Genomic DNA, 22225 nt, shown 5'->3' on the forward strand with positions numbered 1-22225 from the left:
AGCCGCCTGCCGCTCCTGGGTGTTCCTGAGGGACTGAAAGGCAGTGCGAGCCTAAGAAGCTTGACAGCTGGGAAGTGAAATTCTGCTGCCCGTCAGCAGTACCAGGTGTCCGGCACTCCCAAGTAAAACTGCTGTAGCCGGGCGTAAATGTCCCCAGAGCCGCAGTTACACGTGGCGGCCTGGGAATGCCGTGGGTTTCAGCGGATCGGAGGCAGCGCCAGCGTGTGGGGTAGAAATGACTCGGTGAAGGGACAGTGGGGCTCGGGTCACGGCTTTGTAGGCATCTGCTTGAAAACAGCCACAGCTCGTTGAAAGCAACAGCAACAAGCCAGTGACGCAGACAGAGGTCAGAGTTGGTGAAATGGAATCATCAAATGACATAAGAAGGTTCTTGGTCCTGTGTGATTTGGTCAGTGGGTGAAGTACTGCACTGCTGACCCAGCTCGTTGCAAAGAAAAGATGTGGGTGCCCCTTGCAGGAAAATCAACAGCTAGATAAACCTTTAACAGAATAGTCAAAGATATTTTCCATGTCTTTTTCATCACAGATTTGTGTGATTGCTCATGTAACTGCCACAAAAATGCCAACCCTTAACCGACACGAAAAGGAGAAATTCTTTGTAAATGCTGAAGGAAGGAAAGAAGCTGTACCAAGTATACATGATCCCCCTACAAAGGAACTCTCTGTTGTTGTGCCTTCATACAATGAGGAAGACCGGTGTAAGATTTTTCTTATTTTGAGAAAAAGAAGAAAATCTATCTGTTGTTACTCTAATGATGCAGAGGTCAGTTGATGTTAGCAGTAGTTCTGGCAGTCCTGATTATGTATCTGATTTTGGACACAGTTTCCAGAAAACAGTCCAAGTACATTAAATTTCAAAATTAACACACTGTGTAACTTGATTTCTGCTGCTAAAAATAGCATGGGATACTTGTAGGAATCCTCTTTATTGTAGTGAAGTCAAGCAGAGTGGCTGCTCATTGCTCCTGCAAATGTTTTAGCCCAGGAAGTAGAATGAGACTTTTGAAGGGCATTTTGGAGCTTTCCTATATATATACACCATATATATATACACACACATATATATATACGTGTATATATATATGTATGTGTGTATATATATGTATATGTATGTATATATGTGTGTGTATATATATATGTGTGTGTGTGTGTATATGTATGTGTATATATATGTGTGTGTATATATATATATACACACAAAGTGCCTGATACTAAAAGATGAGGGCTTTCAGATGTGATAGAAATAGTCAAGCTGTAAAGCTGTACCTGGAAATGATGTGGTAGCACATGTCATTGCTTGTGTTAGTGAGTGAAAACTACTGAGCTGTTTGGGATTCCATTAAAAGAGATGTTGATCAAGTGGATTGACACAAGGTAGGTCTGGCCCTTTCTTGGGTCCAGTGCATTCCTCCATCCTGGTTCTCATGTACCTGTTTTCAATGAGCAAGGTCTTGATATGTTTCATGTGATTTTTCATTCAGTTGTCTCTCTTTGGAGACAGAATAATCCCATGAGATGTAGTTGGGAATGAGCATATGCTGTAAAGACAGCCATAAGACTGAAATGCCTTTCCAACCTTCAGATAAACTGGTTGCAAAATTTATGTCTGTTACTTGCCTGAAGGAATCATCATGGCCAGCAGCCTTAGAAAAAGAAGGCATGTTACTGACTAGTATTAGGAATGTCTCTATCAGCTTGCTTAAATAGATAAAATCAGTGCTGGTTTGCAGGGTCAGTCATAGAGAATGATTTTGTTTTTTATTTAATATTGGGTAGAGAGTTGCATATTTCAAAATGAACTGTTGGTTCTTTAAAATAAGTGCTTTTATCCTGTGGGATATATATGTGTGAATTTTTTCATTGTACGTTTTTGCACTCAGAAGGGACAGGACTTAGAGTTGCAGGTGTTGAACTTGTTTATTGAATCTGGTGTTGTATGAATGAGGCAATTTTCTCAGTTTCGCATTGTGGTCATGTTCAGTTTGTTTATACAAGGTGATTTTTGGTGCTTTGCCTGTTGCAATCTACTAACCTGACCTCCACGTTTTCTCTAGTACCTCTTATGATGGATGAAGCTTTGGCTTATCTAGAAAAAAGACAGGTATTTTCATTTTGTGTTCAAAATTCATTATCTGTGTATTATGTGTAGTTAGTCACTGATCTATTCACTTGATTATTTTGATCTGTATTAAAATAGTATTACTTAGCCACTTGGAAGTAACATTTCTGTCTTACATCAGTTATTTCTGGAGCTAATGCTGGAAGGTATTTTAAATGAAGTAAAAATTTAATTTACTGCTATGTGATGAAAAATCTTTGCATGCGTAATATCTCTGCAAGACAGAGATTAAGGATTAACCACACATTTATCTTTCTAAACTAAATCCTGGTTTGTTCCAACAAGTTTTGTAAGCATCTATTCTTCATTAAGATTTATCCTCTGGGTAAAAAGCCCACTGTGAAAGTTTGTGTGTTTTGTTTTGTTTGAGTTTTCTTAACAGTGATGTTGTTCTAAGCTTTCATCTTGTACAACTAAATAGATTTTTCAGTTCTAGATGATAGCTGAGGAAACCTATGACAAGCCAGTGTAATGGAAGAGGCATCAAATATGGCAAAATTATTTAATTATAATTGCCATCTTAAAAAAGTTACTACATTATATTGGGCTAACATGGATGAGTGAAAAATTGCTACAGAGAAGAGAATGCTGGTGTTTTAAAGACCTACTACCTACTTAAGAAATGGGATGAAATGCATTATTTTTGTTTATGTTTTCAAGAAACGAGATCCTTTCTTCACTTACGAAGTAATAGTAGTTGATGATGGTAGTAAAGATCAAACCACAAAGGTAAGAAAAAGACATGGCTTACCAAATAATCAGAGCTATGGATTTTTGTACTGCATTTCTGAAATATAACAATATTTTGCCTTTACAGTTTGAAGTAGTTGACAATTAAAATTCATATTTTCACATACTTTCTGTCTTTAGCCTGTAGACATTGGGGATGTCATGTGCACACATGCATATATACATGTGGTTCCTTTGTAAATACTGGTATTCTTGACTGGCAGCTGTGACAGCCATTTTCCTGCAGCTGAGATTCTAAAAATTCTAATCTTCAACTAATTTCTTATGAAATACTCTATGTGTGCATAGTAGAACTTGAGGAAGCTAAAAAGTCGCCTTGTGGGATTTTTTACTACTGCTTGGAAGATGTTCAAATTAGGTACTAAAACAAATGCAGCTTTTTCATTTATTCCCTTAAACTTTTTCTGTTAAGTATTGCTCATACGTATTTTTTTGACTGCATTGCATCCCTTCTACTGTGATTTCTAACTTGGTTCAGTATGGCTATGGGCCTCTGGCCTTATAAGGACTTGGGACAACCTTTAGAAAAAATTAGAGAACTCACTCATGCTTTCTCTTCTCCACATCATGGAACAAAATGTGCTCATCCCTGCAGTGTGAATGAGGTTTTAGAACACAGTGAATCTTCATTTAAAGCCACAGATAGCATCAAGAGAAGTGAAAAATAGGTAGCAGTAGTAGAAAATTATTTTTATTTGATTAACTATTGGTGTTGTAATAGTACATCTGTAATAGTATGACATAAATTACATCAGTTTTGAGTGTTTTGCAGTTGACTGAATGGCATTTAGAATTGCTTTGGGGAATACCATGTTTTTATTAAACATGACTAACATCTTCAATCTTCTTGTGTTTACTGTGCACTGACTTTTATTTTCCCAAACAGACTCCAGCAAGCACTGGCAATATATTTATGCCAACTGAAGTGGTTATTGCTCTATGCTATGATTTTATTTTTTTTTTAAAAAAGGGTGAGCAAACGTAAACTTCTACTTTGATTTCCTGGTTTTGTTTTATGCTGTTTTTTTGTGTGTCTATCAGGTTGCAATGAAGTACTGCAAGAAATATGGAAGCGACAAAGTGCGAGTGCTTTCTTTGGTAAAAAATCGAGGGAAAGGAGGAGCAGTCAGGATGGTAATTGATACTTTCATCTCCTTCTCTGTCTGAACTACCTGTGCCCAAATACACAAAAGATAGAGCAGTGCTGATTGACATTTTGAATTCAGTACGTTAACAAAATTATTATCAGAAAATAGAGTACAGATTCTATAAATTAAGGCAAAAACTCTTTTAAAAATAATCTTCTTTTAGATCTTAGAAACAGTATTTACTTGGCAAGAAGATCAATAATAAAGAGAGTTCTCAATATATAAGAACTGAAAAGAAAAAAAGTTAAACTTGAATTTCATGTGTTTGTTAGTTCCAGCGAGAAATAGGCTTGCATTTAAAAAGAACAACCAACCAAAAAAAAAAAAAAAACCCTTTAGAGATTAAAGTAAAGCTTTTATAGAGAAAATACAGCTAAATTTGCAAATGTTGCTTTCCAGGACATAGTTGTGGTTTTAAAAATGGTTAATGAACAAATGATCTCATCCAGTAAAGTCTGTGTTTACTAAATCCCACAGCTCTCACTCACATTCAGTAGTAGAACCAGTGCAATTTATGTTTCACATATTAATTTGCACATAGATAAAATCATCTTGCTTTAAAAATAAAATAGCTGTTGCACATCTAGAAGGAATATTTTTTTCCTAAGTTGAATGACACCTTTAATGCAATATAGCGGTACCATTTATGTGTAATGTGTGCAATGACTATATCTGTATTTGAAGCTCTATCTTTAATACGTCAGCTTAATTTTTGGATGATACACGAATAACTGACAAACAGAGAGAACAAGAAATTAGGAAGTGTGGAGAGATACAATTTTTAAGTTATTACAGGAGAAGGAGAATTATTCTCTGTGTGATACAGTTTTGCACTGCAGAACATAGAGGGAGTGTGTATCCTACGCCTTCCTTGACAGTTTTTTCCGAAGTCACACATGCTTGGTTATGACAGTGTGTTTGGCAAACCCACTGCCTATTGTTTTCCTGTCAAATATCTCTAAACAAGAACATGGCAAAACAAGCTGTGACACCTGGTGCATCACAAATGTTTTGCAGTGATACTGTGACTTGAGTTTTACTTCTCAAAACTAATTTAAGATTATGTCTTGAATTCTCTGGAAACTGCTTTTAGGAAAAAAATTGCACTGCATCCTCCTTTCCATAGCTGAAATCACAAAGAAAAGCTATCCAGTGCAGTGGCAGCTGCTGATCCTTGCTTCTTTGCACTCCCCTGTAGCAACTTGTTGTCTCTCATCTTTTTGGTTTCTAAAGCTTTTATTTTGCAAGATTGTTAACCTTTTGTGTTCATGTGTTGTCTGTCACTGTGGGACATTACTTAGTGTGTGAAGTCTCTAGGTGTTATTACAATATGAAACATAGAATGTGATTCCCTCAGCCTGTCTTCATGAGAGGGGTCCTCCAGCCTTCTGATAATTTTCATGCCCTCCTCTGTATACACTCCAACAGGTCCACAGTCCTTCTTGTTCATAATTCATATTCATAAACTGGTTTTAGTAGCAGAACATTAAGACTCACCTGTTGTGTTGAATCTTTGAGATACCACTGTTCTAGTTTCTGCATTAGGTTTTTGCAGTGTCTTGCAGCTAGCTTATGATAAATACTGATTTCAAAAGTGTTGATTTTTATTGACTATTTTGATTGCAGGGTGTCTTTAGTTCTCGGGGGAAAAAAATTCTTATGGCAGATGCAGATGGAGCTACAAAATTTGAAGATATTGAAAAAGTAGAAGATGGTCTAAAAAAACTTCAGCCATGGCCTGTGAGTATAAATTTTCATGGTTTAGCTTAATGCGCATGCATACAGATTGATTTTTATAATTCTCTTGAACTTGAGTTCTTCAAGGTCAGTTGAAGATCTAGATGTATGAAGACCTAGGTGTAAGCCTAGAAGCTGCTAGGAGGGGCTGTCAAGAGGTAGCTTCCACGGAGTACTTACCTCCTTTGCATTCACAGTCCCTGTTTCAATGCAGCACATAATAATGTTTTATTTATCATTTTTCCTTTGAAGCTGTTCTACTCGGTATAAATACCAGGTGTTGCCTCCTTAGTTAAAAAACAATTCTTTCTTCATTAAACGTTTTGTATTTTCTTTTTATCTGATGTCATCCTATGTGCCTTTAAGGAGGCATCATAATTTCACCGTATTTTTTAGAGGTTTTCTTTTCTCAGAGTTCTTAGTTTAATGACAGTATTTGGAAGAACTTTCATTGTAAATAAAAATTCAAAAACCCGTGGAACAAGGCCTCCTCCCTGCATAGTCATTCTTTTTTGGGTGCTTGACTTGAAAGAGCTGAGGTTTCTTTTCATTAACCTAGTGCTTAAATACAGAACAGTGAGGTACTTCAGCTAGTTTCCCAACCAGCCAGAGCAATGTGCTCCAGCAGGAACTGTGAGAGATGTGCCCATGTGAGTGCAGGAGCTGTTGTGTTTCCCTGACACTCTCCAATATCAAGGTGGCAGCAGTTGCTGGGTCTCCAGCATCAGTCCTGGATCAAGTCATAGAATGTCTTGGGTTGAAAGAGACCTCTAAAGGTCATGTAGTCCAACCCCCTTACCATAAGCAGAGACATCTCAAACTAGAACTGATTGCTCAGAGCCCCATCAAGTCTGACCTGGAATGTCTCCAGGGATGGGGCCCCAACCACCTTTCTAGGCAGCCTGTTCCAGTGATCCACCACCCTCATTGTAAAGAACTTTTTCGTAATGTCCAACCTAAATCTACCCTTCCCTAGCTTGAAACCGTTACGCCTTGTCCTGTCATTACATGCCCCAGTCTTCTCATAGGCCCCTTTTGCCTATTGGAATGTCACTATAAGGTCCCCCCACAGTCTTCTCTTCTTAAGGCTGAACAACCCCAATTCTCTCAGCCTGTTGCTGAGTCCATCACTTGTCTGCAGTCTCAAGTGTAGCACATTTGAGGGATTTCGTGTGACTTCTGGTTTGAAGAGCTCTTTTGATTTGAGATTGTTTTTTTGGCTGGATATCATGGCATTTTATTTTTTTGAAGGTACATCAGTGAAAACAGTACATTATTCTGTTTATCCCTCCCACAGTGCAACATTTAGAGAAAATATATATTAAGTGCCTAGGAACACTGAATGTGCATCTGTGATGTTTAACACATGTACTGCATGCATACCTCAGAAGAACAGTGTAAGCTAAACCAGACCTGAATAATTTGCAGCACTTTGTATGCACCATATGCAAAATGTAATCTATTTTAGATGATCTGTTAATTGTAGAAAAGACTGATTTTTACCTTCAGAATCTAGCAGTAGAAAGAGTGCAGCTAAAGAAGTAGGAACGTATGCTGTTTTGAAGTTGTCATTTTACAGTTTTCAGTAGAAAATTCCACTGATCCAGAATATATTAGTTTAAGTAATAACTCTTCAATTTGTATTCCTGTGCAGAACCAGATGGCTATTTCCTGTGGTTCAAGAGCTCATCTGGAGAAGGACTCAATAGCAAAGGTTTGTTTTCCTTTTCCCTCCATTTTTTTATTCTGCTTTACAAGCAAATAAACATTTTTTATTAAAAAATGGAAGTTAAAAAATAGGAAAAGCTTGTCAAAAGTTTAGCATATGCTGCATCATATATAACGGACATGTTCTAGATTTCAGTTATTTTGAACTGTTTTCACTTGGTGTTCCAAATTATGGGTTTAATTTTCCTAGTTGAGATCATCCTACAAGTAGAGCTTCTCACCCCTGACAGAATTGGTAGCTTTTACCTAGTATTGGGGTGGGACTGGAAGGCAACAGATGAGTTCATTTGTATTGATTCTCTTCCAGTGCAAGAGATCTGCAGATCTTGAGACCTGTTTGAAATGAGTTAGGGATTATTATCAGCAAACTGTGTGAATCTCAATTTGTGGGAAAGTGCTATAATTTTTCTGTATTACCCATATTAAAGTTTTGGATTTTGAACACAAAGACAGTGCTGTTCTGTGTGTGGCTTTTGTGGAATAAACAGTGATGCATAGGCTCACAGTCTTCCATCTGGTTTTCTGATGTCTTGGCAGACAGTAGTTGACAAAGCACAGGCATGGATGGAACTGATATTGCAGCAGACACATTGCTGGACTAATTTTTTCAGCATCATTTGCTCATCATGTTGAATGTTCTCAAGAGTAAGCTTTGTTTATACTGAGGTTTAATACTTGAAATTATTCTAAAATATGTACTCAACTACTAAAATAGTTACAGAAGTTTACAAGAAGTTACACTGGTAAAGTTCAGCCCTTGGTAGATCTTTGATTATTTCTTCTGGTTTATTAGGTAGTGTTGGAGTGGTTCACTGGAAAGAGTTCTTGTAATTACTGCTGCAAATGTCTTAGTATCCTCACCAAAAAAAATCCAATCATCGTTATTAGAAATTAGGATAAATCTTTGACATGGTACTTGCAGACCTGTAGCACAGAATATGCCCTTTCTAGTTATTTGTTGGCTGTGAAGCCAGTGTATGCTGGGGATGCTGGTACTACATGGAGACGATGTAGCTGATAAATTTGAGCCCAGAAAAAAATGCTTCATTGCATGGTCAGGTACTGAATATAAATAAACTTTTTTTCAGTGCATTCATGGTTCTTTTTATCTTTGAAGGTGTTACTACATGAGGGAAAGGAACTGGAACAGGACTTTTGTCTTTTAATGTGAAAGTACAATTTTTGGGATGTGTCCATCCTTTGCTTTCTGTTTATCTCCTTATTTCTGACTTTGTGATAAGGGATTCACCAACTGGTTAGGTAGGACTTCTCTGTTTGAAATAGGTAGCCCATTTCATCACCCAGCTGTCCGTAGACTGGAAAGGAAAGACCTTTAGCACATCTGGAAGAGACTGTTGTGTAGTGCAGTAGGTATGAAAAATGCAAAACAGTCTTTGAGAAGTTGGGATATTTCTCTGGGTATAACTGCATCTGAAACAGCAGAATGAAACTGTGATAAGCAGCCGTATGGGATTTATTACTAAGACTCAAATTTCACCCTTAAAGAGCATTTTTCTGAGAGGCACATGTGATTTATTTTAATTTACTTAAGCCAAAGGCTCTTATATAACAAGCTGAGCATCTTCTCATTTTTTCAAGTGAGGTTTGAAATTATTAGCTTTGAAGGCATTTCTTATCACCCAGAGATGCTTACCAGTTAAATTGTTGGCTCCCAAAGGTTTTGCATGGTATTTGCCTTGCAGTCTCAGATACAATCACCTAAATTGAGCATAAGACCTGCAGTGAGTTCAGAAGCAGTTTGAGGATCAAGAGTTCTAGTTGTTCAGGAGCTGTCTTGAATAAAAGACGAGGAGGGACCTCTGCAAACCCAGAGTCCAGCCTCTATATTCTGCAAACAAACTTACCTGTATGTATTTTATGTCAAGAGCAAAAGTGTAACCAAAGAGTAGGCTGGGAGAACGCTTACAGGAACATAAAATACATTTGTGAAATCAAAAGAACAAAAGAGGTGACTGTGTAACATTGCTGGAAGTGTAAAACAAAATACTGTCTTGCACACTAGCTGGTATTTTTGTCCTGGTTTGGCTTGGTCCATCATATACTGCAAAAAATTGCATTCTCTAGTTGCATTCCCTTAAGTGCCTTAACATAGTGTGTGCAAGCTCTGGATATCATTCAGTCAAGAATGGAAAAATTGGGTGGCAAACAATAAGAGATGCTCCCATTTTGTTCCTTTTTACAATATAAAGCTTTTTTGTGTGTGTCAGAGTAGCAGATGGAACGTGTTTAGTTTTTAGCGTGTGTGCTTAAGAATATCAGTCTAATCAGTCCTGCTTGCTTATTCTCTCTGGTTGTTTGTCCTGGTAACTTTGAATTTGCTTGACCAGTTCAAACAATTTTTAGGAAAGCAAGAGGACTGGAAAGAGCTTCACAGAATCATCCTGGTTGAAAGGGACCTTGAAGATCATGAAGTCCAACCATAACCTAAATGCCCCTACCATAACAATCTACCCGTTCAGTGCTTAAATCATGTCCCTAAGCACTATATCCACATTTCTTTGAAATACTTCCAGGGATGGTGACCCCACCACATCCCTGGACAGCCTGTTCCACTGTCCAACCACTCTTTTTTTAGTAAAGAAATCCTTTCTAAACCTTTCAATCCAAACCTCCCCTGGCTCAGCTTCAGGCCATTTCCTGTCATTTTCACTTGAGGGAAGAGGCCAACTCCCACCTCCCTACAGCCTCCTTTCAGGTAGTTGTAGAGGTCAGTGAGGTCCCCCCTCAGCCTTCTTGTCTTCAAACTAAACAATCCCAGTTCCCTCAGCTTCCCCTTATAGGACTTGTTCTCCAGACCTTTCACCAGCTTCACAGCTCTCCTCTGGACACGCTCCAGCAACTCGACATCCTTCTTGTAGTGAGGGGCCCAGAACTGCTCACAGTACTTGAGGTGTGGCCTCACCAGTGCTGAGTACAGGGGCATGATCACCTCTCTACTCCTGCTGGCCACACTATTCCTGATGTAAGCCAGGATGCTGTTGGCCTTCTTGGCCACCTGGGCACACTGCTGGCTCGTGTTAAGTCAGCTGTCGGCCAGCACCCACAGGTTCCTCTCTACCTTGTAGGTAGCTTGTAAGTGTCCAGTGGAGTAGACCATGTAACATGCCATCCCCCTCCTCCTTCACTCTTCTTTTTCCAGGGGAATTCCCAGAGAATTGTGCAGGAGGTGCTATGTCTGTCTTGCTCATTAATTGAAACCCAGGTGCAGATTCCTACTCCACTTGATAAGGCATTATCCAGAATGAAAAGCTGCTCTGAATTAGAGAAAGCAGAAAAAAGAACTTGGGGTTCTCATATCCTAGGCCAGTGTTGTAACTGTGTGCCTTACTGGAAAGTCTTTACAGCTGTAACTTTGTTTTATTTTAACAATTGAAAAGTTCTCATTTCATTCCAGTGCAAAACAGAAGCAGTTCACAAACCTCAAAAGCTATCACAGAACAGGACTAATAGTCCTGTAAGCCAGCTCTGTTCAAACAGTTCACTCAGCACTTCAGTGACACCATCTAACTTCTGGCCTTTTGTCCACAGCGCTCTTACTTCCGAACTCTTCTCATGTATGGGTTCCACTTCCTCGTGTGGTTTCTCTGCGTCAAAGAGATCCGGGACACACAGTGTGGATTTAAACTGTTAACCAGAGAAGCTGCCTTGAGGACTTTCTCAACTCTTCATATAGAACGCTGGTAAATTTTTGTTGTTGTTGTTGTTATGTTTTGTTGTTTATTTGTTTGCTTTCTAACTGAACATGGTTTTGAGAAAGTAGTTTCAGTATTGCAACTACTATGAAGCATGTGATATGTGTATAAACCCTAGCTGCTCAGTTTAACCAACTGCAGTACTAAAGGCAATTTAGATTTCTTGTTATGCTAAAATATCCAGAGAATTGCTAGGAATTCAATGTTATTATTAAGATACATTTTAGGAAGTAGTTGGTTATTTGATGCTATTCTTTCTTCTCATGATAAGGAGAAGGGGAACAGGTGAGCTTACTGTGTTTTGGTTTTAAAATAGCAGGCAACATAAACTGCAACAAGAATTTTACCTTTCTAAGATTTTAGGTGGCAACAATTTACTCCTTGCAAGTCCATTTTACTTTAGCATGTGGCATAGAAAGAGTTATGTAATACCTTATAAGACATTTTGGTTTTTCCTTGTCAGAGCAATTGGTAATTGAGTAGAAGGGGGGAGCAAACAGAAAGAAAATCGCAGTAATTCTTCTCTCTTCACCTGTAAAAGAAATTCCAAACAATTTTTTACTGCGTTGTAATCCACTTCCAATTTCTGAGTCCTCTCTGCTTTTACAGATATGAGCCATGCAAGCATAGTAAGAACTGGAGAGAAGCTCTAACTATGATACAGGGAGTTGAGAGTTACTAATCCTACTCAAAACTTGTAGCAGTCTGTATTTATGCATTACAACTTCACAACTTGCTGCTACTTAACCAAAACATTTTACCTAAAATCCATATCTGATAAGGTGTTTGTAATTGCTGAAGGCTCAGAGTGTAAGGAAATGCATACTTTGCTTATTTCCTTACTAGAATATTTCATGAGAGATAGATCTCATTAAATTACGAAAGCAGACAATTATGCATAGTCTTTGAATTACTTAAGAGTGCTCTTTCATTATAATTTAGCTAGAACGGTTCCCTTATGAGAATGGTACCCTCATGACTACTGTTCTGGGACTGAAACACTCCTTCCACACAAATACTGTCATTTTTGTAAATTTCCTACACCACAGCTGTTGCTCAAAAGGATAGCTTAGTTAAGTATAATCAAATCTTTTCTAACTATGGTCTTCATCTGAGAAAATCTCTCATGGGCTAGTGCTTGCTGCAGGGAACAGAATTACTGAACAATGTTTGTTCCCGTATACAAAACGTGTACAATTCTATAGTCTAGTCAATTCCAATACATCTAGTTTTATGTTGAGCTTTGGCAGTAACAGCTAGGGTATATTGCTCCTCCAGAATGGGGTTGCAAGGGTAGTGTTTAGGCACACAAATGTGGTGCAGAATGTAGAGCTTCTGTGGAACTGAATCTGGAATTGTGAGCAGCCAGTATTTGAAATGTCACTTTCCTAGCTGAGTGGTTTCCTTATTGCCCTCAATAAAATGATAGCTGAGCCAGAGGTGTGGCTTGGTTTTTTTTGTCAAGAAAATAGTAACTCAAATTCTTGCAATAAACAGCTCTTCAGATACTTCCAAGTCAAAAATTTGCCTAAAACAGCAGCGCATTTTTTTTTAATTAGGTTATTTTTTTTATCGCCGAAACAGGCAATAAATTTGTCTGTTCTTAAACACATCTGTCCTTCAGCAATTTGTGTACTTCCTTGCCTTCATTTTCATACTTATTGGCTAATTTAAACCAAATCTAACAGCACAGCAGACGTTTCAAGATCAAGGACTTTGGTGAGTTTTGTGGAAACTGAAACCCCTGCAGAAGAGAAAAACTCAGGTTATTGCCACTGCTGAAGAAAAACTACAATAAAGACTCAAAATTTACTTGTCAGCCTCACAGATAGCCAGTTAGCACACATAACTTGAAGATAACATGTCAGTGCACAAAACAGAGTACTACCCCTTTCCCAGTTAATAAAATCTGAAAATAAACTGGGAGATGGGGAGGTATAAGCATGTGGGGAATATGATGAAAGGCAACAACAGTCATAAGTGAAGTGTCTGTGTTGTACAGGCAGTTGGGATAATTGCAGTTAGAAATTGTGTAGGGACATCAAACATTAATCCCATAGAGCCTTACATTGAATTCCTTTGTATGCAATAATACAAGAATCTGGAATAGCCCAATAATAGAAACTTCTTATTTTAAACACATCTGGCCCTTAGTATCTTTCCATGCATAGCGTGTGTATAAAAAGGGAAATAAAAACTGGTTGGACATAATATCCTGGAGGTTCTGTACATATCATGAGCATGAAGATGTAAGAGGAGGAAATAGTAGTATTGTATTTCTGCTGACCTGTAACAATGGAAAGTCCTTAACTGGGTCACAGAAGAAATCCTTTGTACTGAGACTGTCAGCAAGGAGTTGCAGAGAAACCACTATCTTGATATTGGACAAGAGGCTTTGAAATCTGGGTTTATTTCTGCCTCTGCATCACTGCATTTGGGCTATTTGACATTTGAAAAAATTACTTGATTCTTTTTGAATCTTAAAATCTCATTAGTGAAGCACAGCTCTGTTAGGTATTGAAGGAAGAATGCAGTTAGGTTCAGTATGGTCAGTGCTCAGATATTCTGGCAATAATGGAGGAGAGTGCTTGGGAGTATTCAACAAACAAGCAGCATTTAATAGGATAAAAGCCATCTGAGAGCCAGCACCCTAGTCATTGAGTCTGTCAAGGGCTGCCCTGCTGCTGATCTGGAGTGTGTGGTGAGCTGTTGAGGAGAATGAACGTGACTCTGTTTTTGCAGAAGCCTCATCTGTCTTATCTGCACAAGTTTTGTCAGGCTTAGATTTTTTGAGGTACTGCAGCGTTAAGTGAATTCTTATGTGAGGACATAATAAATATTTAGACTAAACATTATTACATAACATATTTGTTCATGATGCTAATTTAAAAAAAATACTATAAAATTGGCTATCTCTTCCTGCCCTGAACTATCAAGCTCAGTTAGAATATAAATTCATACCCACAATGGATGGTATTTCCTTTATCGCATCTAGAGGGCATCTAACTTGTCATCTAGCCTCCCTTCTCACACAATAGAAGCAACAATTTTAGGGTATAATTAATTTAATCCTAATACAGGCCTCTAAAATACAAGGTGAAGTGCAGCTGGCAAATAACTCTTTCCTGCTCTTGACTATAAAGGGACTCTAGATATTTGCACAGAGGAGCTCTCTACTCTAGGTGACTGAAGTTCAGCAGAGTAAATTCTACTCGTAGTAATATGTAGGAAAAAAAATGTGTCAGGTTGCTGGTGCCTCCGCCAATTCAAAAGGATAAACTATTCAGTAAATTCTGAAAGTAGTGGGTTAGAAGAAAAGCTATTGAAGCAATTTTGTATCCAAGGCAGCTCGCTTTTTGGGCTGTGTAGTGTAGACTGTGCCTGTTGTTTCTGTAGACAAAAAACCCCAAGAACTCTTATCCTTGGGTAAAGGAATCCAGTAGTGTCTTTGCATATAAGACAGTACCAGTGCTGAATTAGCACTGAGCAGTAGGAGCCTGCCCTGAAGTGCTGCATATTGCCCATACTTCTCCAAAAGACAGAGCAATATTTATTCAGGAAATAGTACAGGTTTTATTTCTGTGTCTCTCAGCAGACTGGTAACATACCTCGCTTACAGAGCAGATAGTAGGAGCACAGTTTCTTTCTTGAAAGCTGAACATCTTACACTTTGATAACAGAGATGTCAGTGTGAACACCGTTGCTGTCCTGCTGCTACATTGGACAGGCTGAAGGATTTCTAGATTTCTGTACTCAAGTAGCTATCAGAGATGCCAAAAATAAATGCATATGGCGTTTTCAGTGTTTCACCAGCACCACCAGTAATGAGAGTCTTGTGTTTGCATTTCACCTTTGACATGGAAAAGAAGAGGAGAACACCGAAATCTTCCTTCATGTGATCTTACAAGCACCTTTGACAGTTTCAATATTAGTTTAATCATAAGTAAATAACTGAATGTCAGCTTCATTAAGGAGGAAAACAAATTGCTTAGAACTTAATTTTTTTTCCACTTTCCTCATGCTCTTTCTATTCCACTTGACTTTGAATTGAGCATCACCTCTTTAATGTTAAAAATACTGGAAAACTGAAGATGACAGCTTTCTTCTTGCTGTGCTGAATTTGACTCATAGATGCTTATATTTAGGAAATCTTAAAAGCAAACAGAAATAATACAAGGAGAAATACTGGTTTAGCATTTTTGTGATAAGGATCATGTAACACATTTTAAAGAGAGATCAAGGTATTCTTAGAGTATTTTGTTCATCTATCCTTAGAGTTTAGAAAACATTTTAATTTTTTTTAGATCCTGGAAGCTGTTAATATATTTGGTACTTAGTAATGATGCTTACATATTACACTAGGGGTTTTTTTTGTGAGTGTTCTCCTTGACTTTTTTGTTTAACTGTCCTTTGGAGAGCTCACTCTGTATATACCAATACAGACCAAACATTCTAGAAATTTACTTTCTAAATAGTGAAGTTTTTACATTAGTTTGAAATGAGAGCGACCTTTTGAAAAGAGAGCATATGCTTTGCATTTTAGATTCTGAATCTGATTACACCATTAAGTTATTTTTTAGAAATGGATGGAGGACATTTTTAAAATTAAAAGAAAATTTAAAAGGATATTTTAAAAACATAATAGAAATAGTTGAAATTGCTCGCTTTGAGACTCCAGAAGCAGCTTTAGTTCTACAGTCTTCACCTGAGAAATGTAACTGATCATGTTATATTTTAATGTACAGGAGGAAAACTGGAAAATTAAAGTCTCGCTGGCAGAATTTCCTATCCTAAATTTGGTCATTGATTTCTTCTGACAACAAAAAAAAACATACTGTAAATTTTCTTCCAGCCAACAAATGTCTTTCCTTACCTAGGAGAACTAGCCATAGCAGGGGTTACTGTTACACCTACAATATTGATAAAATGAGGGGAAATTCAAAACATAATTCTAGTCCTGGTCTGATTTGCATATTTTGTAAAGTGGCAATTTATAATAATACTATACAACTCAGCAGATCACTGGTTAGATCAAATTGTTGACACTATTTTTGCCTATAAAAATTGCCTCCTGCATTGAACAAGCCATGCTGTTTAAAACCTGAAACATTTAAAACCTGAAAGCTCAATGTAAAAAATCAGTTCATTCTCCAGTTTGTCACTAATATTTAAATATGAGTCTCTACATTAAAATTACAGAAAAATAAGCATTCATATTGCTACAGGTATTTTTTTTCCACTTCTTTGGCATTATAGAGCAACATGGGCAGTAGAATGAATTGTTTTTTCCTGGTTTTGTGCATGACAAGTGGAATTGTTTCTGAACATCTAATCAACACAAAAATATTTTGCTATTAGAACTCTGTTTCGTCTTGTAAAAAATCCTGCTCCTGGCAGAGATACATGGACTTTCAAAAGCCTTAGTACAGCTAGAGCAGTACTGGCAGTCTAACCCTCTTGACATCCTATTTCATTCTTAGACCTTTTTGGCCATTGAAAGTTTTCTCTGCCCACTAAGAGTTTGCTGGAATAACATACCCGGAGTGTGGAAAAGTTCTAAATTCTAGTTAAAACAGTATCACTGAAGACCTAATTTTGATATTTCAAACACTTATTATGCTGAATCAATTTAAGGGTTCAGTTTAAAAGGATTGATTTAGTTAAACACCTACCAACTTAGTGTTCAACTGAATTGTAGCCAACCTCATCTTAATTTGTAATTTAGCCAAAAGTGCTTCTTAGTGTAAAAACAACCACATGGACAAGTTTTTCTGTATTTTACACTTCATGTTTGTGTGATTTAACACATCATGGAGGCACAGTTAGAAATAGGTGGGGAAGGTGTTTGCATCATGTATTTTTGGGTGTCTAAGTTTGGGTACTTAGACTGGAACCTGAAGGCTGGAGCCAAACTTAGGTGTCCTGAGCTGCATGTCCTTCCTCCCCAGAGGTGCCTACTTTCACTCTCTGCAGCAGGATCCAATGAAGTACATGGTGTGAATCATTCCCTGTTACTTGTATCAGGGGCTCTGTCACATATTAACTAGGTACTTCATGTCAAAACACATGTAATACACTCACCAACTCATCCACTGCTGTATCGTTGATCTCCTGTAGGGTAGGCTCCAGCTAACATACTCCTGCTTAAATTCTGACTTCTGTATGGTTCTTCTGTACCACTGGGATCTAGTGGTCTGTACTATTGTTCTAACACTATTGGTGTATATAATACACTGCCATCTATATTCCCTAACTAACTATTCTAGTATGTGTATGAGGTGAACTGAAAAGTGATGGAGAACAGGGGAAGAAAAAATGTATCCCAGCAGTGTACTATGGAAGTTGTTCTCCTTTCAACTTGGAATAGGGCTTTTTTAATTCCAGGATACGTTCAGTGCTACACAAATGGCAACCACATGTAACAATATTAGTGTTCAACCTGATTAATTCCTGTGCTTTTAATCTTTTGTTTTGAGTGCTGTAGTTCACCAAACTGTTTAATGTTGTGCTGTGATGTATATACTTAAATTCCAGTAATTGGTTGTAGAAATTGTTGCAAGTAACTATTAGTTCACTAGACTAATACTTCATGTAGCAATATTTTTAGAGCAGCTCATACAGTATTATTCATCGGACAATTATTCTGTGTCTCCTTAAGATTTTTAGTCAGTTAAGTAGTAAGTATTACAAAATTAGTTTTAGTCTTAATACACATGACTCATAAACATTCAAAGGTGAATACGTGGGGGGTTTGGCTTACTACTGAAAAATGTCAGCAAAAAATTAAATAATACATCAGTAGAAGCGACTGTGGCATAATTAATAAAACAATTTTCAACCCTTATTTAAAGAAAACAGTGGAATGACAAGGCTGCTTGGAGCAGATTCAGTTCACAGAGGTAATAAAAAATACCAGCATTTATTACTGTAACTTTTTCTGTGAATAGAAAAGGCCTACGTCCTAAACAAAATCAGATTTACAAAGTTGTTCTAAATTCTCTGTCCACTGTAACTGTGGTCTCATGGAATCACAGAATGTCTTGGGTTGGAAGGGACTTCTAAAGGTCATCTAGTCCAACCTCCCTACAATAAACAGAGACATCTCACACTAGAACTGATTGCTCAGAGCCCCATCAGGCCTGACCTTGAATGTCTCCAGGGATGGGGCCTCCACCACCTCTCTAGGCAACCTGTTCCAGTGATACACCACTCTGATATTAAAAACTTTTTCCTAATGTCCAACCTAAATCTACCCTTTTCTAGCTTGAAACCATTACCCTTAACTTCGGTTTATGGTACCTTTACATGTTGGAATGCTGTCCAGAGTGACAGCAGTAACTCTCTTGTAAGATACACGTATGTTTCAAGTTCAGGCTGATGCATGTTTGGTAATGATTTCACCATCAAGGCAGGGTACTGTGCTCTGTGCTTCAGTGGGAACCTACATGTATGTGTCATACCAAAGTCCGCATTTCAAAGGAGATATATTTATTTGAGTAAATTTATAAGAAAAAGGAGGTTGGAGGGAGGTGGGTGTTGGCCTCTTCTCCCAAGTAAACAGAAATAAAACAAGAGGAAATGGCCTTAGGTTGTGCCAGGGCTGGTTTAGATTGGACATTGGGAAAAATTTAATTCACTGAAAGGGTTGTCAGGCACTGAAACAGGCTGCCCAGGGAAGTGGTGGAATCACTATCCCTTGAGGGATATAAAATACATGTAGATGTGGTGCTTATGGACATGGTTTAGTGATGGACTCGGCAGTGCAAGGTTAATTGCTGGACTCAATGATCTCAAGGGTCTGTTTCAGCCTAAATTATTCTATTATTATAATCTATATATTAGCTATGTTATATTAATTGCCCTTTCACGTGCCTCTGACCTGTAAAGCATTGGTATCAACTTCCTAACAGAACACTTCCCTCCTTAAACCTGGCCAGGGATTTAATTAACCATGCCACCATCTTTCTTCTGGAAATAAGTGTGACTGTATTTGCTATTTCCTGTTCTACTTCAGGGCGTTTGATGTGGAACTTCTTTATATAGCTCAACGGTTGAGAATACCTATAGCAGAAGTTGCTGTAAACTGGACTGAAATTGAAGGTATGGAAATTATTTATATTCTAAAACTCCTTATGTGTCAATCCAGAATGCAATATCCAAGGTTCTTCCTATGCTCTACACAGTTTTGGTAACACACAGCCTTCTTTCCATACAAATTTTGACTTTCATGTTCTTGCCAGCCTTCTGTCATGGCATGGTACAGGAAGGGTAGAGTAGCTAAAGGTAGGTAGGTACATGGTACAGTAGGCTAAGGGGTAACAAAGCAGAGAAACCCTGCACTCCCACTGGTGACAAAAGTAGGTAGTTATACTGCTGTGACAGAGCACTGCTTTGGCACATCCTCTGGCTGTAATCTGTTAATTAAAAAATTGTAAAACACTGTGCAGGAAGTCTGACCATTGTTGTTTATTGATCCGGCTCCATTTCACTGTCTTGCCTTCCAGAGTTCTCAGCCCACTGATTAAGGCCTCCTTCTGGGGCATCCTCTCTTAAGATGTGCTGTTCTTTCAGACCTCTAAGGAGGTCTCTGCTCCTGGTTTACTGGAAAGTACAGCTCCATACATCTTTCCTCATAGCAAAGCTGGCTGAAGAGATTACTGCTTGCTTCTGCTCACTTCTTCCTCTCAAATGCAGTTCCTGTTTTATTCACTTTCATATTTTTTTTCTTAATCAGAATCTCTTCTTCTCAACACAACCCCCAAACAATGGATAGTTTAGTGAGCTGCAGTGGTGATGAAGGGTGCAAGCAAGTGGAGAGCATCCTAAGCCAACTTCACTAGAAAAAAAAAAAGGTTTTCTTTCAGTGTAGTCCAACGTGGCTTGGTTTCACAGTGCGGGTTCCTTACCTTGCCTTAAGACTGGCACATTCATATATTGCTGCAAGACAGCAGGAGATGGTCCTCTGCTCCAATGTCACTAAGAAATCATTTACTTAATTACTGGTGTTCAGGTTCCTGTTTACTTGAACAAAAGTCTTGTCACAGAGAAGACAATACATCTTGTGAAGTACATGGAATTACTGTGCTGCTTGCAAACTAGAATCTTCCACTTATGGTATAATGTAATTACTGTAAAGCAGTAACTTTTGCAATATAAATTTTTATTAATGTTAAGGTCTAGGTTGTGGAACTGAATATGCTGAGAATGCAGAGGTTCATGACTACTTCAATGTGCATCTTGCCAGTGCTCATTTTTTCTAACAGTGTCCTTTTGATTTTCTTCTTCATTAATCACAGGTTCTAAGTTAGTTCCCTTTTGGAGCTGGTTGCAGATGGGCAGGGATCTTCTTTTTATACGACTGCGATATATGACTGGTGCCTGGCAGCTTGAAACAAGAAAATGTAATTAGGTTATTTACATTTTCCAAATATATTATTATACTTAATGGAACATGAGAACAGTTTCAATCAAGTGAAGTGGTGATGAAAGCTGAGGTAATTCTTCATTGCTCTTGTATGTTTCATTTTTTGCAGCATGTATGTGTTTTATAAGATGGTCAGCAGGGAATTTGTACAATGTCTTAAAAAGACAGAGCATTTCCAAAAAAGACTTTCTTATCTGGTAATCAGGTTTTTATTTCATTAAATAGTAGCTTTAACATGTCTTATAAATTCACTCAAATAAATATATCTGCTTTTGTCTCATCATACCTTTGGATTCCTCATAGATATTAAAAAGAGCCACTCTGTTCTACAAGGTGCAGTATTTTGCTGTGAATGACCACAGCCATTTGTTTCTGTAGTATCTGGTAATTTATGGCATATTGCAAGTTGGAATGGTCAATCGTGGTCAATCACGCACATTTAGATTCAATGTTACAGGAAACATTAATGAGTTTTACTGAGTTTTACTCTTGACATTCCAAATGTTTGTGTCTGAAGCTGAAACAGTTTTTCTGAGATCAAACTGCACATCATCTCCAGACTGTAGAAGGTCCAAGAGGAAGCACATGTCTCTGTAAAATGTTGTCTTCTGTGAATATATTTTGTTCATATGTACTAATTAATACTGCGTGCTCAAGGCTAGGAGTCCTTCACATCTCCAAATCTGTACTGAAAAAGGAGTGGAAATCTAATTCAGATCATACTAAAATGGGACCTAGTGTACATTAGCAATGCCAGTTTGAAGTTCTCATGCTCCAAATGGAATCAGAGAGGGAGGGAGGAGTCTTGAGTCTTTCTTAGTAAGGTTATACTCTGTTACAGTACACAAGTTTCAATAGTGCTTCCAAAACGGTTGTGGATTGCCAAAAAACCAAGCCAGTCTTTCTTTCAGAAATGTGTACAAATGTGAACAGCTTTAAAGAACGGTGTATGGTTGTGCTTTCATACATGATTTCACTGGTGATTTTTCTTATTCCTTCTGCAATATTGAATCGAGTTTTGCTCCTGTTAGAATTACCTCAGTTTTCTGTAAATTGAAGTGTTGGAATAAACTCTCAAAAAATATCTTCAGTTTGATTTTGCAGGATTTATTCTCTTGCCTAGTCCACATACATCTCTATCAGTTCTGCAGAATCAATTGCATGACTCCTCGATAGCATTGCTAGAATAAAATACCAGCTTTCCAGTTTTGGTAAAGTGACTTGGCTTGATTAAACCTGGATAACAGTAGGTTTGCCTATAATTAAAGTTGCCAATCAGTTTTCAAAAGCTGATTCCTAAAATTTTCTTCATGTCCTATCTTAAAGTTGAGCTTCTTTGAAATTTTAAGCAAAAACATAGGATCATTAAGGTTGGAAGGGACCTTAAAGATCATCAAGTTCCAACCCCTCTGCCATGAGCAAGGAACCCTAGTACTAGAGCAGGTTGCACAAAACCTTGTCCAGCCTGGCCTCAAAAACCTCCAGGGATGGGGCGTCAACAACCTCCCTGGGCAACCCATTCCAGTTCCTCACCACCCTTATAGTGAAGAATTTCTTCCTAATATCTAATCTAAATCTCTTCTCT

At 37.9% G+C, this 22225-nt stretch overlaps 1 protein-coding gene across 1 annotated transcript; it reads left to right on the forward strand.

Annotated features, from left to right (window-relative positions):
* Positions 1 to 147: 147 nt before the first annotated feature.
* On the forward strand, positions 148 to 20625 carry ALG5 (ALG5, dolichyl-phosphate beta-glucosyltransferase). The gene is made up of 10 exons (XM_009998370.1): positions 148 to 276; positions 548 to 719; positions 2076 to 2122; positions 2801 to 2869; positions 3932 to 4024; positions 5665 to 5778; positions 7430 to 7489; positions 11053 to 11204; positions 19231 to 19316; positions 20513 to 20625. Exons 1-10 carry the CDS (start codon positions 148 to 150, stop codon positions 20623 to 20625), a joined length of 1035 nt encoding a protein of 344 aa, XP_009996672.1.
* The last annotated feature ends 1600 nt before the right edge of the window (positions 20626 to 22225 follow it).

This window comes from Chaetura pelagica, unplaced genomic scaffold, assembly GCF_000747805.2.
Source record: "Chaetura pelagica isolate M959 unplaced genomic scaffold, ChaPel_1.0 scaffold105, whole genome shotgun sequence".
Taxonomy (NCBI): domain Eukaryota; kingdom Metazoa; phylum Chordata; class Aves; order Apodiformes; family Apodidae; genus Chaetura; species Chaetura pelagica.

Coding starts and splice junctions, on each gene's coding strand:
- ALG5 (XM_009998370.1), top strand. CDS start 148: ATGTCCCCAGAGCCGCAGTTACACGTGGCGGCCTGGGAATGCCGTGGG. Junction 4,025..5,664: donor AAGGAGGAGCAGTCAGGATG/GTAATTGATACT, acceptor TTTTGATTGCAG/GGTGTCTTTAGTTCTCGGGG. Junction 5,779..7,429: donor AAAAACTTCAGCCATGGCCT/GTGAGTATAAAT, acceptor ATTCCTGTGCAG/AACCAGATGGCTATTTCCTG.